The sequence below is a fragment of the Archocentrus centrarchus genome, chromosome 13 (assembly GCF_007364275.1).
Source record: "Archocentrus centrarchus isolate MPI-CPG fArcCen1 chromosome 13, fArcCen1, whole genome shotgun sequence".
Taxonomy (NCBI): Eukaryota; Metazoa; Chordata; class Actinopteri; order Cichliformes; family Cichlidae; genus Archocentrus; species Archocentrus centrarchus.
In genome coordinates, this window is record NC_044358.1 from 13765366 (window position 1) to 13782595 (window position 17230).

At 47.7% G+C, this 17230-nt stretch overlaps 2 protein-coding genes across 4 annotated transcripts in view; one reads left to right on the top strand and one right to left on the bottom strand.

Moving 5' to 3' along the window:
- Window positions 1-1805: 1805 nt before the first annotated feature.
- On the bottom strand, window positions 1806-15697 carry abcf3 (ATP-binding cassette, sub-family F (GCN20), member 3). Of its 3 annotated transcripts, none has more exons than XM_030744800.1 (21): window positions 15582-15697; window positions 13804-13951; window positions 13647-13723; window positions 10829-10884; window positions 10042-10139; window positions 9847-9969; window positions 9504-9770; window positions 8769-8849; window positions 6657-6716; window positions 6509-6565; window positions 6341-6363; window positions 6191-6246; window positions 5354-5554; window positions 4921-4997; window positions 4796-4840; window positions 4588-4720; window positions 4244-4332; window positions 3300-3391; window positions 3082-3214; window positions 2407-2494; window positions 1806-2327 (listed from the first exon to the last, which is right to left on the bottom strand). In XM_030744800.1, exons 2-21 carry the CDS (start codon window positions 13821-13823, stop codon window positions 2169-2171), a joined length of 1935 nt encoding a protein of 644 aa, XP_030600660.1. In that variant the 5' UTR covers window positions 13824-13951; window positions 15582-15697; the 3' UTR covers window positions 1806-2168. The 3 variants fall into 3 exon arrangements, with proteins under 3 accessions (XP_030600660.1, XP_030600658.1, XP_030600659.1); XM_030744798.1 differs by lacking the exon at window positions 15582-15697 and adding an exon at window positions 14464-14602; XM_030744799.1 differs by lacking the exon at window positions 15582-15697 and adding an exon at window positions 14199-14306.
- A 245-nt stretch (window positions 15698-15942) lies between these two features.
- lrch3 (leucine-rich repeats and calponin homology (CH) domain containing 3) overlaps window positions 15943-17230 on the top strand; it is a 34175-nt gene continuing 32887 nt past the window's right edge. Inside the window, exon 1 of the mRNA XM_030744797.1 lies at window positions 15943-16234. Coding sequence (XP_030600657.1) covers window positions 15988-16234 — 247 coding nt within the window. The 5' untranslated portion in view covers window positions 15943-15987. The remainder of the gene's footprint in view (window positions 16235-17230) is intronic.

Here is a 17230-nt window from a genome sequence, read left to right on the forward strand (position 1 = left end):
AATACAAAGCGCCTTGAGGCGACAGTTTGTTGTGATTTGGCGCTATATAAATAAAATTGAATTGAATTGAATTGAATATGTGGAATAACGGCCTTCTGTGCTCAAGTGACGTTCACAGGTCAGTGCAGTTTGTGTTTAATGGGAGCAGTTGGACTCAGGTCCCACAGGTCTTATCATCTGCTGCTGGAGAACGTTGGCCGCATCTCTGCTGTAAGGTACCGGACACACCTTTTTACCTGAGAATGAAGCCCTCGGCCTGTTTATTATACTGAAGAGATGAGCGATGCAGTCAGTGTGATCTCTCCAGGCCAGCAGGGGGCAGAAGCCAGGCAGACTGTAAGCTCGGTGTTGGAGCCACTGAGGGGCAGATGAGGAGCTCAAATAAGAAAGCAGGTGCTGAAATGAGTTTGCTCCAATCCAAAGGTGCAGTCTGGTTTTTGTAATGAGCCGTGCCTGAGTTACTGTCATTCAGGGTTAGTATAAGCTGCTGCCCACAGGTGGCTCTGAGTCAGTCAGTCCTCTGACTTTAATAAATACCTGCAGCCATAAACATGAGAGCGACATTTACACTCAGGCCCCTCTTCTGTGGAACCAGCTCCCAGCTTGGATTCAGGACACAGACACCCTCTATTTTTAAGATCAGGCTTTAAACTTTCTTTTATGATCAAGCTTAATGAGTCAGAACAGCAGCTTCCTGCATGAATGTACATTTTTAGATAACCTTAGAAAATGTAATGTTTACAGCAGGCCACAAATAAATGAACTAATCATGTAATATTTTAATAAATACTCTAATCACGATAAGAGTTTAGAGTATTTATTAAACAGGGGAAAGACATGGGGAAGAGTATTTATTAGACTGCCTGAAAATCTGCTGTTTGGTTTCCAAATGAAACCTAAAAGTAGAACTCAGTTAAAACCACAGTAATCTCTGATAAAGCTTCCTGCCTGTTTGCATCACTGATGTGGAGAAGATGGAGTGCAGTGTCAAGGTTTTAATAACTTCTTTAGCAGGATAGCCAAGAAAGTCCTGATGATGTGGCACCCAGTTTAATAACAGGAAGTGGAGGAGGTGCAGGCTCAGCAGCTCTGAGAAAAACCCTGCTGAGCTTACCCAGCTGCTCCACCATGTTTGACCCCACCTGTAGATGCTTTTATGAGTGAACTGTCCTGCAGCTCCCGTTAGGCAGCCTTCATCCTTATCCATGTCCTGGACACTTAGGAACTTAGAACGTGACTCTCGGTGCCTGTGAAGGAGGGCCGAGGACAGCGGGCCTGTGCTGGCTCTGCTTTATGCTCCAGTCTGACTTTAGTTCCTCTCTGCTGAAAACATCTCCAGAAACCACAGATCCACGACTGGGTCTGAGAAAAATATCTGAAAGTAATGAATAATTTAAAATATCTGGAAAATATGAACTACCACCACCCAGCAGATTTTTTTTACATTTTATCTGTACTTATGTGGACATGCATGTTCAGCTTTGCACGCACACACACACACACACACACACACACTTTACTGCAGTACCCTCCACCTGCGGCTCGTAGTAATGTAAAGGATTCTGGGTAGTCCCCAGCAGGGGGCGGGTGTCTGATATCTCGTGTAAAAGCCATTTGAATATAATTTGTTGTATTTGTTTGACTTATTTTTAATGGTTTTTTTTTGGTGTGTCAGCTGGGCAGCTGTACCTGGATCAGGAAACAGGAGCTGCAGCTCCGCAGCGTCAACGCCGCGTTCCTGAAATAAAGCCGAGGTTGCACTGAGGTACTTATAGAGTGAAAGCTGAAGAAGAGAAGCGGCAGGCTGATGTGATGCTTTTATTTGGTTCGTCTCTGATGTAAATGTGACGTCAGTCTGACGCGGTGCTCCGCCATACAAAACACAATCAGCTGTGATGTGACGACAAACAGACGACAGGTTCACTCTTTAAATAATCTGAGCCGCTCCTGATGACCCCTCCTCCTGCAGAGTTCCCTGTGACCTCACCACGTGACCAGAAACAACCAATCAGCTTACAGCAGATCACCTGAGGAGCAGGTGAGACAGTTCAGAGAAGAAAAAGTCCTCCGGTCCGCTCTAGATGCCGATTGACTGCTGCGACGTATCATAATGGAGGGGGTGTGGTTATGTGACTGGTGGGTGTGGTCAGTCGGCAGTGGGCAGAGCCTCACAGGTAACCCTCCTTCTTGAACTGCTCGTGCAGGATGTCCCGGTACTCATCGAATCCGCCGTCGATGCGCTGCACTTTCCCGCCTTCGCACACCCACAGCTCCTTACACACCATCCGGATCAGACGCTCGTCGTGTGACACCAGGATGACCCCGCCCTGAAGCACATGATCACACAGGTGAGAACACACACACACACACACACACACACACACACACACACACACACACACTCACTTTGAATTTGTTCAGAGCTTTAGCGAGAGCCTCGATGGTCTCCATGTCCAGATGATTCGTCGGCTCGTCCAGGATGTAGAAGTTTGGACTGAGGTAAACAAAGATGACATCATCACTATAAACACAGGAAGGGCTTCATCAATCTAGCCACGGAAGAGGCGGAGTCTGCCTGTTTTTAATGCTATGAATCGTTTTATTAAAGAGATTCTTTTATAATGACTCACATCCTGTGAATAAAATGCTGCTCGGCAGATAACGTAAAAGATGTCTGACCATCCCTGAAACCCTCAGACCGCGGCGACCAGAAGGTGTGGCTGCTGCCGGGGCAGCAAAGTGCCGCTTGATGGAAGGCTGCAGCCAGGCGCTAAAATGGGAAGCAGCTACGATGCTCCTCCATGAACATCCCCTCATCAGCCAAATATAAGCAGATTTCTCTTCTGTCGTTACTGAGATAACATATGTATTTTATATTTCAATCATAAATCCATCCATCCATGGATTAAAATGGATCATAATCCTATTTTAATCCAATATTTCACTTCCATAAAACCTGTGAACACCAATTTTGTGGCTGTAAATTTTTTGATGACTTTATCAAACAGCCCTTTAGGCGGGCTCCGCCCCCTCTGTGAAGGAAGTCTAGACCCTGCAGGTTAGGTCTGCAGCAGCACTTACCATGGCATGGTCATCTGTGCGAAGGCCACCCGGCTCTTCTGTCCTCCTGACAGGCTGGCCACCGGCCTCGTAGCCAGCTCTCCGGTGATACCGTAACCTCCCAGCTGGTGGCGGTACTCCTCCTCTGTCCGACCTGTGATGCAAACACAGCGGCCGATCAGACGTCGACACGAAGCAGCCGGTATTGTCATTGTTGATGCAGCTGTTGCTATAGTTACCAGGGAACCTGTTGAGCAGCAGCTCCACAGAGCAGACGTTCAGGTCCAGCTGGTCCACATGGTGCTGACTGAAGTAACCGATCTTCAAGTTCCTGATGAGACGAGAAAGTCAGCAGCAGTTTCCTGCAGGTTTACGCATGCAGCACGCCTCTATGATCAGCATAAACAGCACGTGCTCACGGCGCGGCATCAGTCCGTACCCAGAAAACCGTAAACAAAACAGAGCATCCGTGACTCCTAAACAGAGCGAAACATTCCTCGAGTACAGGAAAAGTGGAATCACACTGGGAGACACCTGCTGGCCTTCAGAGCGCCACTGTCAGTTTTACTCATATAATATGTGATGAGCTGGAATGGAAACTGACCTCACAGTAGGTCAAACATCACTGAGCTGAGACGGGTTTATGCTTCCCTCATTTCCAAATCGTAAAACATTTAAAATAAAAAGTGTGTCTGAAGCATTTTGTAGAGCTTTGCACATCGAATCCGAGCTTTCAAAAGAGTCAGCTGAGGAATAAGGCAGGAGTCAGGATTAAACATCGATGTACGGCATTTCTGGAAAATGTAAAATACATATTTTGTAGAGTGTTATCCAAAGAGTCTTTATGCAAAGTTTCAGAAGATTTCAAAGACAAATGACCGAGGAATTAGCAAAAGGCAGCCGTACGCCTCAGTATCGGCTCGTCTGCTAACCGTTGTGCTTCCTGGAGGGTAAACAGTTCCCTAAGCAAAGAATAAAACAGTCTCTAAGAGGAGCAAGAGTTCAACATCCAATCAGAGCAAAGAATTCCCTAAACTCGCTGTAAAAGGTTCTTTAAATGGTATTTTCTGCACTCTGAGCTTTCCACAGCTCCCAGTGTGACAGCTTCCTGAAGTAAGACAGGTGTACACGCTGACCCACAGGTAAGCAAACTCTGCTCTGACTGCTCCATTGGCTGTCTTACCTGTGAGCTTGCCGTACTCCGCTCACCGGCGTCAACTCGCCCATCAGCAGTTTGAGGACGGTGGTTTTACCGGCACCGTTTTCACCGACCTGCAGGGAAACAACAGTCTGAACAGCGAGCACAGCTGAGTAATGATTGCACTTCCTGTTCACGCTGCTCTGAGTCATCATGACTCGCTCTGCAGCGACGGCAGGACGAGCATCCTCTGAATGATTCATTCTCACAGTTTTGCCAGGTTTAAAATCAAAAACAAGAACAGCAGGCAGCTGTAAAGTGTTAACACATAATCTCATACAGATGTGTCAGCAATGGAAACCGCTGCACATTTAACTGAGCACACGTACGATGCAGATCCGAGACTCGAGGTCAGCGGATAGGTTGAGTCCAGAGAAGAGCGGCTGGTCTTTAGTGTAGTAAAACTCGACTTCATCCAGCTGCAGGATGGGGGGAGACAACTTCTCAAAGTTATCTGGAAACCTGCAGCGACACACAACACATCAGTGAATCCATCACTTACTGTCTGTGATCACAGGTCAGAGTTCATCTGCTTACCGTAACATGACCTCAGTTTCTTTTTCGATGGGCTTTAGCTCAGGTCTGCAGGAGACAACAACAGTTAGCACACAAAGAGGCAGCACAGACAGGAGGTCAGAGGTCAGAGGACGGCGAGCACTCACAGCTTCTCCAGAAGTTTGAGTTTACTCTGGACCTGAGCCGCTCTGTTAGCGTTGTACCGAAATCTGTCGATGAAAACCTGAAACACAGACGCAGCAGGAAGTGTTGGTCAGTCTGCCCACACACACACACACACACACACACACACACAGTTTATTATATTAGCCGTTACCAAAATGCACTCAGCTCCTGTCCTACAGAGGGTCCAGACCTCATTTTAAGGAGCATTTGGGAGGTTCAGCTCTCTGCTTCTCACCAGCTTCACCTGAGTCCTGCTCTCAGGGCTCAGGTGAAGCTATCACAGCAACGTGTTCTTATCTACAGACACATCACTGGGTCACTGACACTAAAGACAGGACAAACACAAGATGCTCTGGCAGCTTCTGCACAGAGAGCAGTCCTTGTGTGCACTGTCTGTCCTGCAGCCGTCCGTACCTGTATGTGCTGTCTGTACTGCAGCTGGGCCTCGTACTCTCTCTGCTGGTTCTTCAGTCTGTCCTCTTTGGTTTTAATAAAGTTTTCGTAGTTGCCGCGGTAACTGTCGAGCCTCTGGGAGTGCAGGTGGATGATGTCTGTAACCACGGCGTTCAGGAAGTTTCTGTCGTGGGAGACGACCAAGATGGTGGACTGCCAGGTCTGCGGGGGAGACGATTAGAGGTTAGGGCTCCTGCCTCATCTGCTGGTGTGTGTGTAGGAATGTTCTCACAAAATCACTGCTGGATTCAGGGAACAATGCACAGACCAACTTCTCACCAATCAGCTACCAACAGTCTGCATACTGCCATGCCCCCGTTTCTCACTTCACCTCAGCAGAAGTGCTGCTGAAGTCAGAAACCAGGAGAGTTTCAGAGAGGCGCAGCTTTCCCGAGCCCTTCCTCGGGATGGGAGCGTTTTATCAATCTGAACGTGAACGTGCCGAGCATTTCAGACCGACCACCGTTTGTATGAAACTATGTTCATGTGTTGGTGAAACCTGGCAGTGGGTTCATTTATTAGAAGCTGAAGCTTTTTCTTTTTGCTTTATTTTATGAGCAGTTTCTGAGACATTTTAGGGATTTCAGTTTTAAAAAACAAGGATCAGAAGTTTTTAGTTTGATTGGTCCGGTGCACTTCGGATCAAACTGGGCCCGCAGCCTATTCTCAGAGTACAAACAAACTGAGCTAAGAGCATTCAGAGACACACACACACACACACACACACACACACAGCGTGAACGAGGCCCGCTGCCTCCGGTGAGAGGAGCTCACGTTCATGTGAATTAAAGTTCAGACCTGCAGGTAGTTCTCCAGCCACAGAATGGCTCTGACGTCCAACATGTTGGTGGGCTCTGAAACACAAAACATGAATACGTCACAATCCCACCACAGCACTCCTCCTCCTCCTCCTCCCATGAGATCTGCAGTGAGGAAGATGTGACTCACCATCGAGCAACAGCAGGTCGGGCCTGCACACAACAAACCAGAGAAGAAGAAATCGTCAGCTGAGCCTCAATCTGTGGACTCCTGTCATCTTTACACTGACCAGCAGCTGTTTTTGTGTTGATATTAAAACGTGTAGTGTGTGTGTGTGTGTGTGTGTGTGTCACTCACCGTGCAAACAGAGCTCTGGCCAGTGCCAGCCTCATCCTCCACCCTCCAGAGAACTCCCTGCACAGAGAAAACACAGACACTGCTAAACCTGCTGAAGTGTGTGTATGTGTGTGTGTATAGGTGTGTGCGCGGAGGACACTTGACTCACTTTGTGGCCTGCTGTTGCATTCTGGGAGAAAATCCGAGACCAGCCAGGATGACGGAGGCTCTGATTGGACAAGAGAAAAACAGCTGAGTGAGGAAGCTGTAACTGGACCGCAGCCTCTTAGCGTGGACGTGTGGGCCTTCAAACCGACACATTCATCCATCGTTTTGGTTCATTTCTCTCTTCTGAGTAAAATGTCTGTGTAGATTCTCAGTCATCCAGGTCATAGTAGTCTCTGGAGCTTGAAAAAGGCGACTGGACTTCTTTTTGCTTCTTTGTTTCTTGAAGACGTTTCACCTCTCATCCGAAAGGCTTCTTCAGTTCTTAACCAAATGGTGGAGAGACCCAGGTATTTAAACCCCTGTGGGTTTAAATGTGTTCACGCACATGATCAATAGAGGGTCATAACACCTCCAGGGGACTACGCCCACAGGGGTTTAAATACCTGGGTCTCTCCACCATTTGGTTGAGAACTGAAGAAGCCTTTCGGATGAGAGGTGAAACGTCTTCAAGAAACAAAAAGAAGTCCAGTCGCCTTTTTCAAGCTCCAGAGTCTTCTGAGTAAAAAGACAGCGGCTTTTATCCACAGTGGAGAGACAGGAAATGAGGGAAAGACACACGGGCAAACTGGCGACAGGCCGGGACTCGAACCCACGCCGCCTGCACCACAACGCGGCATATGCATGTCGCTGCTGGCTTCACCACTAAGCCACCCGGGCGCCCCTGAGTAAAATACTTTAATGAGAAACGATCATCAGCAGGTGTAACAGGGTTTATACAAGAATCCTAGAGTTGAATTTACTACCTTTTACTACCTATTTTTACTACCTATACAATATTTTTACTACCAGCAAAAAATCGAGCAGCAGCCTTTTTTTGGGGTGGCGGTGAATTCACAGCACTAAGCCATGTAAGATGATCGCCCATCTCTCACCAAAGACAAAACTTTATCCCACTGACTTGAAGGTGTAACTGTGGCTAATCCGCACGAATCCGCTGCTGGTAAATAGTGGATAACGGTGTGACTCCATCGTCGTCACACCGTTCCAGGTCAAATTTATATTTTTTCTGCACACTTCACAAAATGCCTCTCGATCATTCCCCATGACCGGCTTAAGCCTATAGACATATGCGGGTCATCGCTAGTCTCAACATATTAGGTGGTTGCAACACCGCGCATGCGCACAGCGGAACCAATCGAGTCTATCGACGTCAGGTCAGGTCCTGCTGAGTAGTTTTATTTTTATACAGATTTTAGAGTTAAATGCACTTAAAACAAAAAGTCTGCATCAATGGAAAAGTCAAAATATATTGAAGGGGTGATGAAAAATTTACTACCAAGTCAGATTCTGCTTGTTACTTTTTAATAGCCTTAATTTGAGCTCATTTAATTTACTGCCTTTAGATACCCCACAGAAACCCTGTGTAAGCAGGTATTTCCACATCAGGAGGTTCCTGTGGGAACCGCACGACAGGCAGCAGCAGTTTGAATTTGATCACAGCTGTTCACAGCAGAGGGATCTTTTTACTGCTGCTGCAGGGACAGAAACGCCGCTGCTCATCACCACATGCTGCTGCTCAGGCTGAGTGCAGAGCGCCTTTGAATCCACAAAGCAATGAAACAGCTGCGTGAAAACACACATTTTCTGATCTTTTCTCATCACACAACAATGGATGCTAATGTCAGTCATGCTCAGTTGGCTCTGTGATTAAACAGCATGGCTGTTCATGTGTGTGCGTTCTGGCGGGGCTGGAGGTTTTAGGGCTGATGTAATGTTGTGTACCTGCACGGGATGAAAATGTTTGCATCCTAACATAAATGTGACTGTGTTGATTTTCAGTGCGTACTTGTTCGTGCCAGCTGATAAATAAGAGTGCGCAGCAGGCCTCTCAGTCACTTACATGAAGCTGGCGGTCGTTGGCTACGAGTTTATCTATGAGTCTTAAACACAGCATGGCCTCAGCCTTTAACGACCTGCAGGAGCGTTTTACATGTGAACATTACATCTCTTATTTCTTCAGGTCATGAATTTACTTTCTTCTGTTGTGGATCAGCCGCAGTGTAAAACACCAGTGAAGAAGAACAGCAGCGTGTGGTGTGGTTTTCATAGTTACCGGGCCGGCGCCTTGTCAGCTTCGATCTCCTCCAGCTTTCCGTAGATCTCCGACAGCCGTACGCTCTCCATCCCGTCGGCCCTGAAACAGCAGCGACACGAATGAGAAACAGCTGATTGGACAAACACACTGCCTGCTGCGCTCTCATTGGCTGGAGTCTCTGCAGCAGTTACAGCTAGAGAGTTTCTGCATTATGCCTTGCTGACGTGCACCTCCTGAGAAATTTAACTACACGTCTGCTGTGATTGGCCCGTTCAGCACAGTCAGTTCCTCCCGTGCATTTCCAGCTACTTTTCCTGCAGTTTTTTAATTTATCAGTCAGAGAATAATAATCATCATCTCAGTATAAGGAATTATAATCATAGCATCGATATGAGGACTCACAGATGTCAGCAAAATCCTGGAGGACGACTGCTGGAACTATCGGAGTGGACGTGACGGAAAACTAAAGGGACAAACACGTTCACACCTGACCACAGAGAGCGAGGACCCCGGAAGGAAATGTTATCCCACATTTTATTAATTTCTGTCAGCCTGTAAAACAGCGGGACATGACCGCATGGTGAATAACCCATAACGCAGCTGCATGAATGTCGGCAGCGACGTCGGCCACTTTTGCAGGTTACGTCGTAGCTCTGCAAAGACTCTGAATCGGGCCTTTCTCGGGAGCTGCACATCAGGTTACGGTGTAGGTTTCCCACTGAAGCTTAAATCACCGGTAGGCGGTTTCCTTACGTTCCGTTGGCGATGCGGGCGTTCAGCGTCCTCTCCTCGTGTAGCAGCTCTTCCCGCACCGTGTCGCTCTCCAGGACGCTCTGCAGCGCCGACGTCTCGTCCCCTGCTACTTCCTGCTCCACGTGGAGAATGGAAATGTGAGCCGGGACGCGAAGGCTGCGACTCGCCAGCATCTTCAGCAGTGTCGTCTTCCCCAGGCCATTACGACCTATCAGCCCGTACCGCCGGCCTGACGCCAAGCTCAGCTCCGCCCCCTGCAGCAGACACCTGACATATGGCAGAACGTGAAAACATGCTGTGCCGTCCCCACAGCGCCCCCTGCTGACTGTCTCTGAACGCTCACCTCTCTCCGAAGGACACGTCAAAGTTCTCGATGCGGATGTCGTAGCTGCGGTTTTTCCCTGATTGGTCGACTCGGCTGTCCTTCTTACTGCTGGCCTGACTGGCCGACGCCTCCTCCAGGACTCTAAGGAGACAGGAGGACAGGTGAGAGGGACACAGGTGTGTGCAGGTGAGGATCGGTGGACTGTGGACTCACGGTGGACTGGAGGCTTTCTGGGAGTCCTTCTCATTCCTGCGCTCGTGTTTGGCTTTCAGCTTCGCTTCAGCTTTCTCCAACTTCTTGGCATCGACCGTCTGAGACACAGAGGTAAAGCAGAGTAGTTTTCAATCACACCTGCTGTGCTTCTATCTGAGAGACGAGCCAACACTCAGGCACAAACTGCTGCAGACACTTCAGAAGCATCTACCTGAGGAGCACGTCTAGGACGTGATGCTGTATTCAATATCACAGCAGAGCAGGAAAGATGATGTTTTTACATGTGAGGTGTGACCAAAGAGCTCCAGGGGTCAACCAATAAAACTCAAGCACCAAACCAGATCTCAGATCAGCTGATCTATTTAAAGCAGCCTCCCCGTGAACCTCAGAACAGTCTGAGAGATGGTTTGTGGAGGTTCGCTGGATCTCCTCACTGTGTCAAATATTTCAACTTGAATTTAAGTTTTTGGACGAGTCAAAGTCAAAGGAGGTAAATGTGGTGAACATGTGACAACAGGTGAGTGAAGATCGTCCTATATTTACAAGTGAAGCAATGCAGACACATGCAGATCAAAACTAATGGTTATCAAATAATCTGCAGATTGATTCAAAGGTTTATTGATTGATTATTTACTTTGTGAAGAAAAAAAGTCCATCACAACTTAAACATACAGCTTTTTAAAATTTTAATCAGAGTTTTTGTCTTCTTTTCTGTCAGACTGCACTTGAGTCCTGTGCAGCCAGTTTAACACAAACGTCACAAATGTTACAGGATTCCAGTACATACCGTATTCTGAGGCCGTTTCATCATCCAGATACCCTGAGCGTCTTTGGCTGCGGAAACTGGAGAGGAGGAGGTACGTGGATCAATACATGTCATCCAATCAATATGTAATAATATTAATAAAGTTTATTTGCATGAAGCTCTTTACAGGCGTCGATGGCACATTAAAGTGATTTAAAACAAACAGAACTCATTTAAAGGAAGGGTGACCGGAGCAGTGTGCAGGTAACAAAGTTACTGAGTTACTGCTCTCTCAGGTGAATCTTATCAAAGTAATTTTTAAATACAAAACTTGACAGGTATGTTTATGACTAGACGCATTAGTAAATCAAGATATCTCTAATTATATTTTGACTAGTAGAAATTATGTCAGATTTAATATTGAGTTGAATGGAGGCTTAAATTTAAGATATCTACAATTAAATTATGACTAGTTATAAAGTGAATTCGAGATATCTTGCTTTTTGTTCTGACTAGTCAATTCTAATTAAAGATATCTTAAATGTATTTTTAGATAGGAGATATATACTTTTGACTAGTGCAAATTAAATTCTAGATATGTTGAAAGCAAATAATGACTAGGCAAATCTAAATTAGAGATATCTAGAACTGTAATTTTGACTAGTCAAAATTCCTTTTAAGATATCTCCAAATGAATTACAGATATCTTGAACTTTTATATTTAAGATATCTTAAATTAACATTCTGACTAGTCAGAATGAAATCACTGATATGTTGAATCAGTAATCTGTCGAGCATTTTGGCAGAATGTTTATAAGGCAGTTTGTTAAAACAGCCTGCCATAAAATCAGAGATTTTTTTTGCGGATTTCTTAATTTGCAGATTGTTGCATTTTCTTACAATTTTGTCCACAACAGCCAGCGCCATTGCAGCCACCTGAAATTCTACACAGGCAATTGTTTGGACAGCTCAGTACAGCACAAGGGGGCTTACCCGCAATCGCTTAATTCAGATGTCTTAAACATAATTTTGACTAGTCATAATTACGTTTGAGATATCTTAAATTGTAATTACGGATGTGTGACCTGACGTAATCCGGTGACGTCATTTGAGATATCGTGAAAGGAATTTTGACTCATCAAAATGTAATTGAAGATATCTTAAATTACCATTCTGGATAGTCAAAATGTAGTTTTAGATATCTGAAGTTTAATTACGGATAGTCAGACAAACAGATTTTATGTTGAAACGGCCTGCCATACACTGCAATGCTGAGAGTTTAAAACGCTGGCACCCCGGAGCTGTGAGGTCAGCTCTGGATGGGTACGTCAGTGCGTCGTTGATACCTGTTAATGTTTGTGTTAGTTTACCTGAAACAAGCTTTCATGGATGATGATTGCTGAGCGTCACCATTTCAGTGATGTTAGCTAACGAGTGAAGGACAACAGGAGCAGCTACGTTGGCTCCTATTGTTTTCCTCACATTAATATCAGCGTTCATTCAGAATAATAAACCTCTGCATGAACTGAATCATCTGTAAACTTTTCAGCTGTTTTGGATGGAAAAATCTTTTTGATTTAATTTGAAGCCTTATTTGAACTTTTTGACAGAGGCCATTTTTATTTATTTGCACATATTTTCATTTAAAAATAAAAACTGCATTCACTTTAATATGTATTGTTTATTTTATATTTTTTGTGATATCACATTGTTAAAAATACATTTGATTAGTTTCAAACTCGTATTTTTATGGGTCATTATTTTAATTGTGAGAAGAGACAACAAGGTGATGTGAACAGGTGGGCAGGCTTGAACAGGTGAGGTAAGATTGAAATAATCGTTGACTAATTGATAAAATAATTGACAGATTATTAGACTACCAAAATAAACTTGAGCTGCAGCCCTACAGCCTGTGGGGGCGGGGCAAAGCTGTCCTGCCCAAAAATGGGGTCAGCTGACTGGCTGAATATCCTGAAGGACCAGGTTTATCCTTCAGTGGATTTTTTTCTTCCTGATGGAACAGACAAATTCCAAGAAGACAAATCCAGGATTCAGCCGGCTCAACTGTGAAGGAGCACTGGGAGTATTTGGGACTTCACACGGCGCTCCGACTCTGCAGCATCACTACGACATCTTCACTTAATGCAACGCTGGACAGAAATAACACTGCATGAGCTCATGGAAACCACGGCAACAGCACGCCTCCATCGGAGCTAAAGGCGGTCCAGTGAAGGGTCAGTGTGTGTGTCTGTAACATACTAACCCCATCCAAAAGTCTGTTTTCATCTCATGCACTGTTTCTATTTCTGCCTGTATTTTTTGTTTAGTGAGTTTATTAATGTCAACACACTTCTTTCCACAAAGCATCGGTGTCATTGGGAAATAAAGTGAATTTTAGTTACACTTGGTGAGTGAATGGTTGCTGGTTCAATTTCAGCCACAGACACAAATTGCCTTTGGTGTTGCATCAGGAAGAGCACCTGCTGTAAAACATGCGGCGCTGCCTGCCGTCACGCCCCCTGAGACAAAGGAGGCAACATCCTTCCTGAACCTCATGAAGAGTTCAGGGCGCCTCGTGGAACCACAGCAGGAGGGATCTGCGCGATCTGATCTCATCAAGATACTTTCCCTCCCACACCTGACCTCTCCAGCTTTCTCATTAACCATCTGTGACTGTCTCAACGCTTTAAGGTGAGCTCACACCAGTGTTCATGTTCTGCTTTGATAAGAGGGATAACGCACAGGAGTGTGTGCGGTTTGTCTGCTTCGTGTGCACCTCTGTCTGCCTGCTGGTGATTTTAGCTATTTTGACTTCGCTCTGTTGTAGAAGCAGCGTGACCTCGGCCGGGTCTAAACTTACTGCTGTCTGCAGACATCTGAGAGAGCTGCACGGGAGCGTCCAGCAGCACCTGCCGCTCAGCGCTGCGATGGTTGTTCCTGAAACACACAAACACACACCTTCACTTTATCAGCCGACCCCCACCGGCCCAGAGCAGACCTGCTGACCGCGTCCTCACAGTTTGAGCGTGTTGAACATCTGCAGGCAGATGTCTCTGATGTCGTCCTCATTTTTCCCGTCAGCAGACACCTCCTGCAGGACGCCGCCGATGGCTTCATAAACCTCCTCACCATCCTCAAAATCTGCCCCGCCGCCGTCCAGAACACCTGCAACACAGACACAATCTCAGTCCTTCTCTCTGAAACATCAGCACACTTTACCTGCACTCAGCAGAAGATCCTGACTCTTCTAAACTAATCTGAAAGCATGTGGACGGTAAGGAGGCTTTGAGGAGGACGATGGAGGAGAAACCTGAGTCATGTCAGACTTCCTCAGGAGCCCAAACAGGAGCGTCTCATCCGGACCGGAATCAATAAAATGATTAATAAAACCTCCAGCCTGACAGTGACTCACAGGATTAACATTTCTGTTTCCTCGCTAATGCTGTTTCAATGTTTCCGCTTCCTGCGGGTGTCTCCAGCCGTGCTGACCCGGGTTCAGGTCCAGCTTCCCGGCCATGCCGTGCTACCCGGTGTCCGTGCTCCGGATGCTGTCACCCGGTTAGCTCGTTAGCTCAGCAGCTAAAGAGCCGCGGCTGGCGGGCTAACAAGGGCGTGAAGGCCGGCTGTGGGCGGCGGCTCCGGGCCAGCGGACAGCGGCTCCGTCCCCGTCCTCTCACCTGTGATGTAGTCGAAAAGCTCCGAGTCAATCTCAGGAAACTCGCTCTTCAGGATGTCCACGTACGTCGCCATGATTCCCGACCCTGGACACTGCGTCGATGCGCATGCGTCAATATGCGACAGCGCTGTGAATTCTGGGAGATGCAGTGTGTGGAACGTATGACATCACGGGTAAAGCGTCCCCCGTTTTTCTTTTTAAAAAGTCCTGTTCGTGCTCCTGACGCGTCCCCGCCAGTCACGTGATTATTATATAAAACCAGAATAATAAAAACTGAATCCTGCATTCTGCCTAATGTCCAGCAGGGGACGACTCCTCCCCTTCTTCCAGCTGCTGCCTTTAGGGGGCACCACAGCACATCGTCTGCCTCCATCTCACCCTATCCCAGCATCCTCCTTGGTCACTCCAACCCTCTGCATGTCCTCCTTCATCCATGAACCTCCTCTGAGCGCCTCCTCTTCTCCAACATATCCACCCTCGCTCCTCTGCACATCCAAACCCTCTGAGCCTCTCTGACTCAGAGCTATCCCTCTGATGGACTTGCTCCCAGTGAAGATCTGAACACCTTCAGCTCTCCACTCATCCGCCTTCAGTCCCTCTGCTCCTTCATCTTCACCTTTCCACCTGCCTCCCTCTCATTCATACACATGGATTCTGTCTTCTTCTATTGCTCTTCTCTCCAGAGCATACCTCCACCTGCTCCCTACTGTTACTGCAGATCACAGTGTCACTTGCAAGCATCGTAGTCCACAGAGACTCCTGCCTGATGTCACCTGTCCATCATCACTGAAACAGGAAGGAGTTCAGAGCAGATCCATGTGATCCCACCCCCACCTGGAACCCACCTGTCACTCCTACCACACACCTCACCACTGTCTTTCTGTGCTCATACATGTCCTGCACCACCCTGACATCCTTCTCTGCCACTCCTGACTTCTTCATGCAGTCCCACAGTTCCTCTCTCAGCAGCCTATCATCTGGATTCTCTGGATCCACAAAGTCACAGTGAAGCTCCTTCTGACCTTCTCCAACTTCTCCATCAACACTGTCAAAGCAAACATCTCATCTGTGGTGCATGAAGCCATCCTGCTGCTCGCTGATCCTCACCTCTCTCCTTACCTGAGCTTCAGCAGCACTTTCTTCATGCTTTGGAGCCTCAGCTTCATCCCTCTGTTGCTCCTGAAGCTCTGCTTTACACTTCCTCTCCACCCTCATCCTGTTAACCTGATGGCAGCAGTTTTTAGGTTACTGAGCTTATAGAAACCCAGTGTGTACACATGTAAGTAATACGTTGCAATACTGTGTTCTGTCTGTTACAATATTATAGTAGTGTTACAGAAGTACTGCGTGTGCTCAGTCCGTTTGTTGTAGTATTATAGTAGTACTAGCAGTATTACAGTAGTATTGCGTGCGCTCTGCCTGTTGTCCACCTCCGCGCCCAGGTAGCGCCGCAGTGCGCATGCTCCGCCCTGGACTTTAGGGTGGGAGTTAGCGGTTAGCACCGAGCTAACAGCCGGAGCGTGTAATGGCGGCCTCGGTGTTGTTGGGCTCTGCGGACGGCGCCGGACTCAGCTTCACTGTCGGGGGCAGCGGCAGCAGCGCCGGAAACACTAACGGATTGGGACCGGCGGGTCCGGCGCCCTGGAACCGTTCTCTGGACCGGGCGCTGGATGAAGCCGCGGCCACCGGGAGCCTAAACCTCAGCGGCAGGAAGCTGAAGGAGTTTCCCCGGAGCGCCGCCAACCACGACCTGACCGACACCACCAGGGCCGGTGAGTGAGCCGCGCACGGGGACCCGGCCCCGCGGAGCTGGGCTGCTTGTGCTGTATAGGTACTCAGACCATTTTTATGTGTTTTTTTGGGGGGAAAGTCAGGTCCAAGCTTCAGGCTGCGGACACCGTCAGGGCCGGTATGATGACAAACACCGCAGCTCCGGAAAATGGTTCCGTGTCGTGACTCTGCTGCTTTCACTGGGCTTTCTGTGCGGAAGGAGCGCCACAGGGTGGAATCCAGGGGCCGTACCGGCCTTCAGAGATTTTTTTATCCCTGACGGGTGAGGCGTGAGCCCGCAGCAGAGCCGCGGTTAGCCGCTCTTAGCATGTTAGCAGCGTTAGCGCAGCTACTCTGAAGCTGTGGCCAGGCTCGGGGCTGCGGTGAGGGGTTGTCAGGGTGGCGGCTCTACCCCTACAGCTGGACGTTTGTTTGTTAGCATGTTAGCTCTGCCGCCGAGAAAATGTAAACACTGCCGAAGGAGCGTGCGGGGTCACCGGGGTCACTGTGGTGAGGGGAGGCTGACCCCGATTTCTGACTTAAGAGGCAGAGCCGAAAGGTGACCACGCACCTGTCTGGCTTTGTTTTGTTTTTCTTAAGGTCTGATTGGATAGGAGAAATCCAGAAACCGCTCCGCCCACCCGACCCTGACGCGCCAGGCCGGCATGCTGGACAAAACAAACGCACAGATCAAAACAAACGGTATTGATTATCGATCAGCTGATTGAAAGACGTCATGCTGATGGCCATGGCCTGCTTCCATTTCATTCTATTGTTTTTCTTCATTCTAAATTACGCTGAATCCAAAATCCGGTGTGTGTCAACCCGTAATGACGTCACAGTTTAACGTGTTTGGTCAGGTTTCATCATTCCGCTGGACACTAGGAAGCACGAGCCAGGAAACAAACAGACAGGAGTGTTTCCTGCGCCTGTGTGTGTGCGTGCGCGCGCCTGTGTGTGTGTGTGTGTGTCCCATGATGATGATGATGATGATGATG

Excerpts from the sequence above, each read along its gene's own strand:
- abcf3 (XM_030744798.1), bottom strand. The coding sequence starts at position 14,536 with ATGGCGACGTACGTGGACATCCTGAAGAGCGAGTTTCCTGAGATTGAC. Across the intron at positions 9,970-10,041 it reads CAGAAAGCCTCCAGTCCACC|AGTCCTGGAGGAGGCGTCGG; the intron begins GTGAGTCCACAG and ends CTGTCTCCTTAG. Across the intron at positions 4,721-4,795 it reads GAAACTGAGGTCATGTTACG|GTTTCCAGATAACTTTGAGA; the intron begins GTAAGCAGATGA and ends GTGTCGCTGCAG.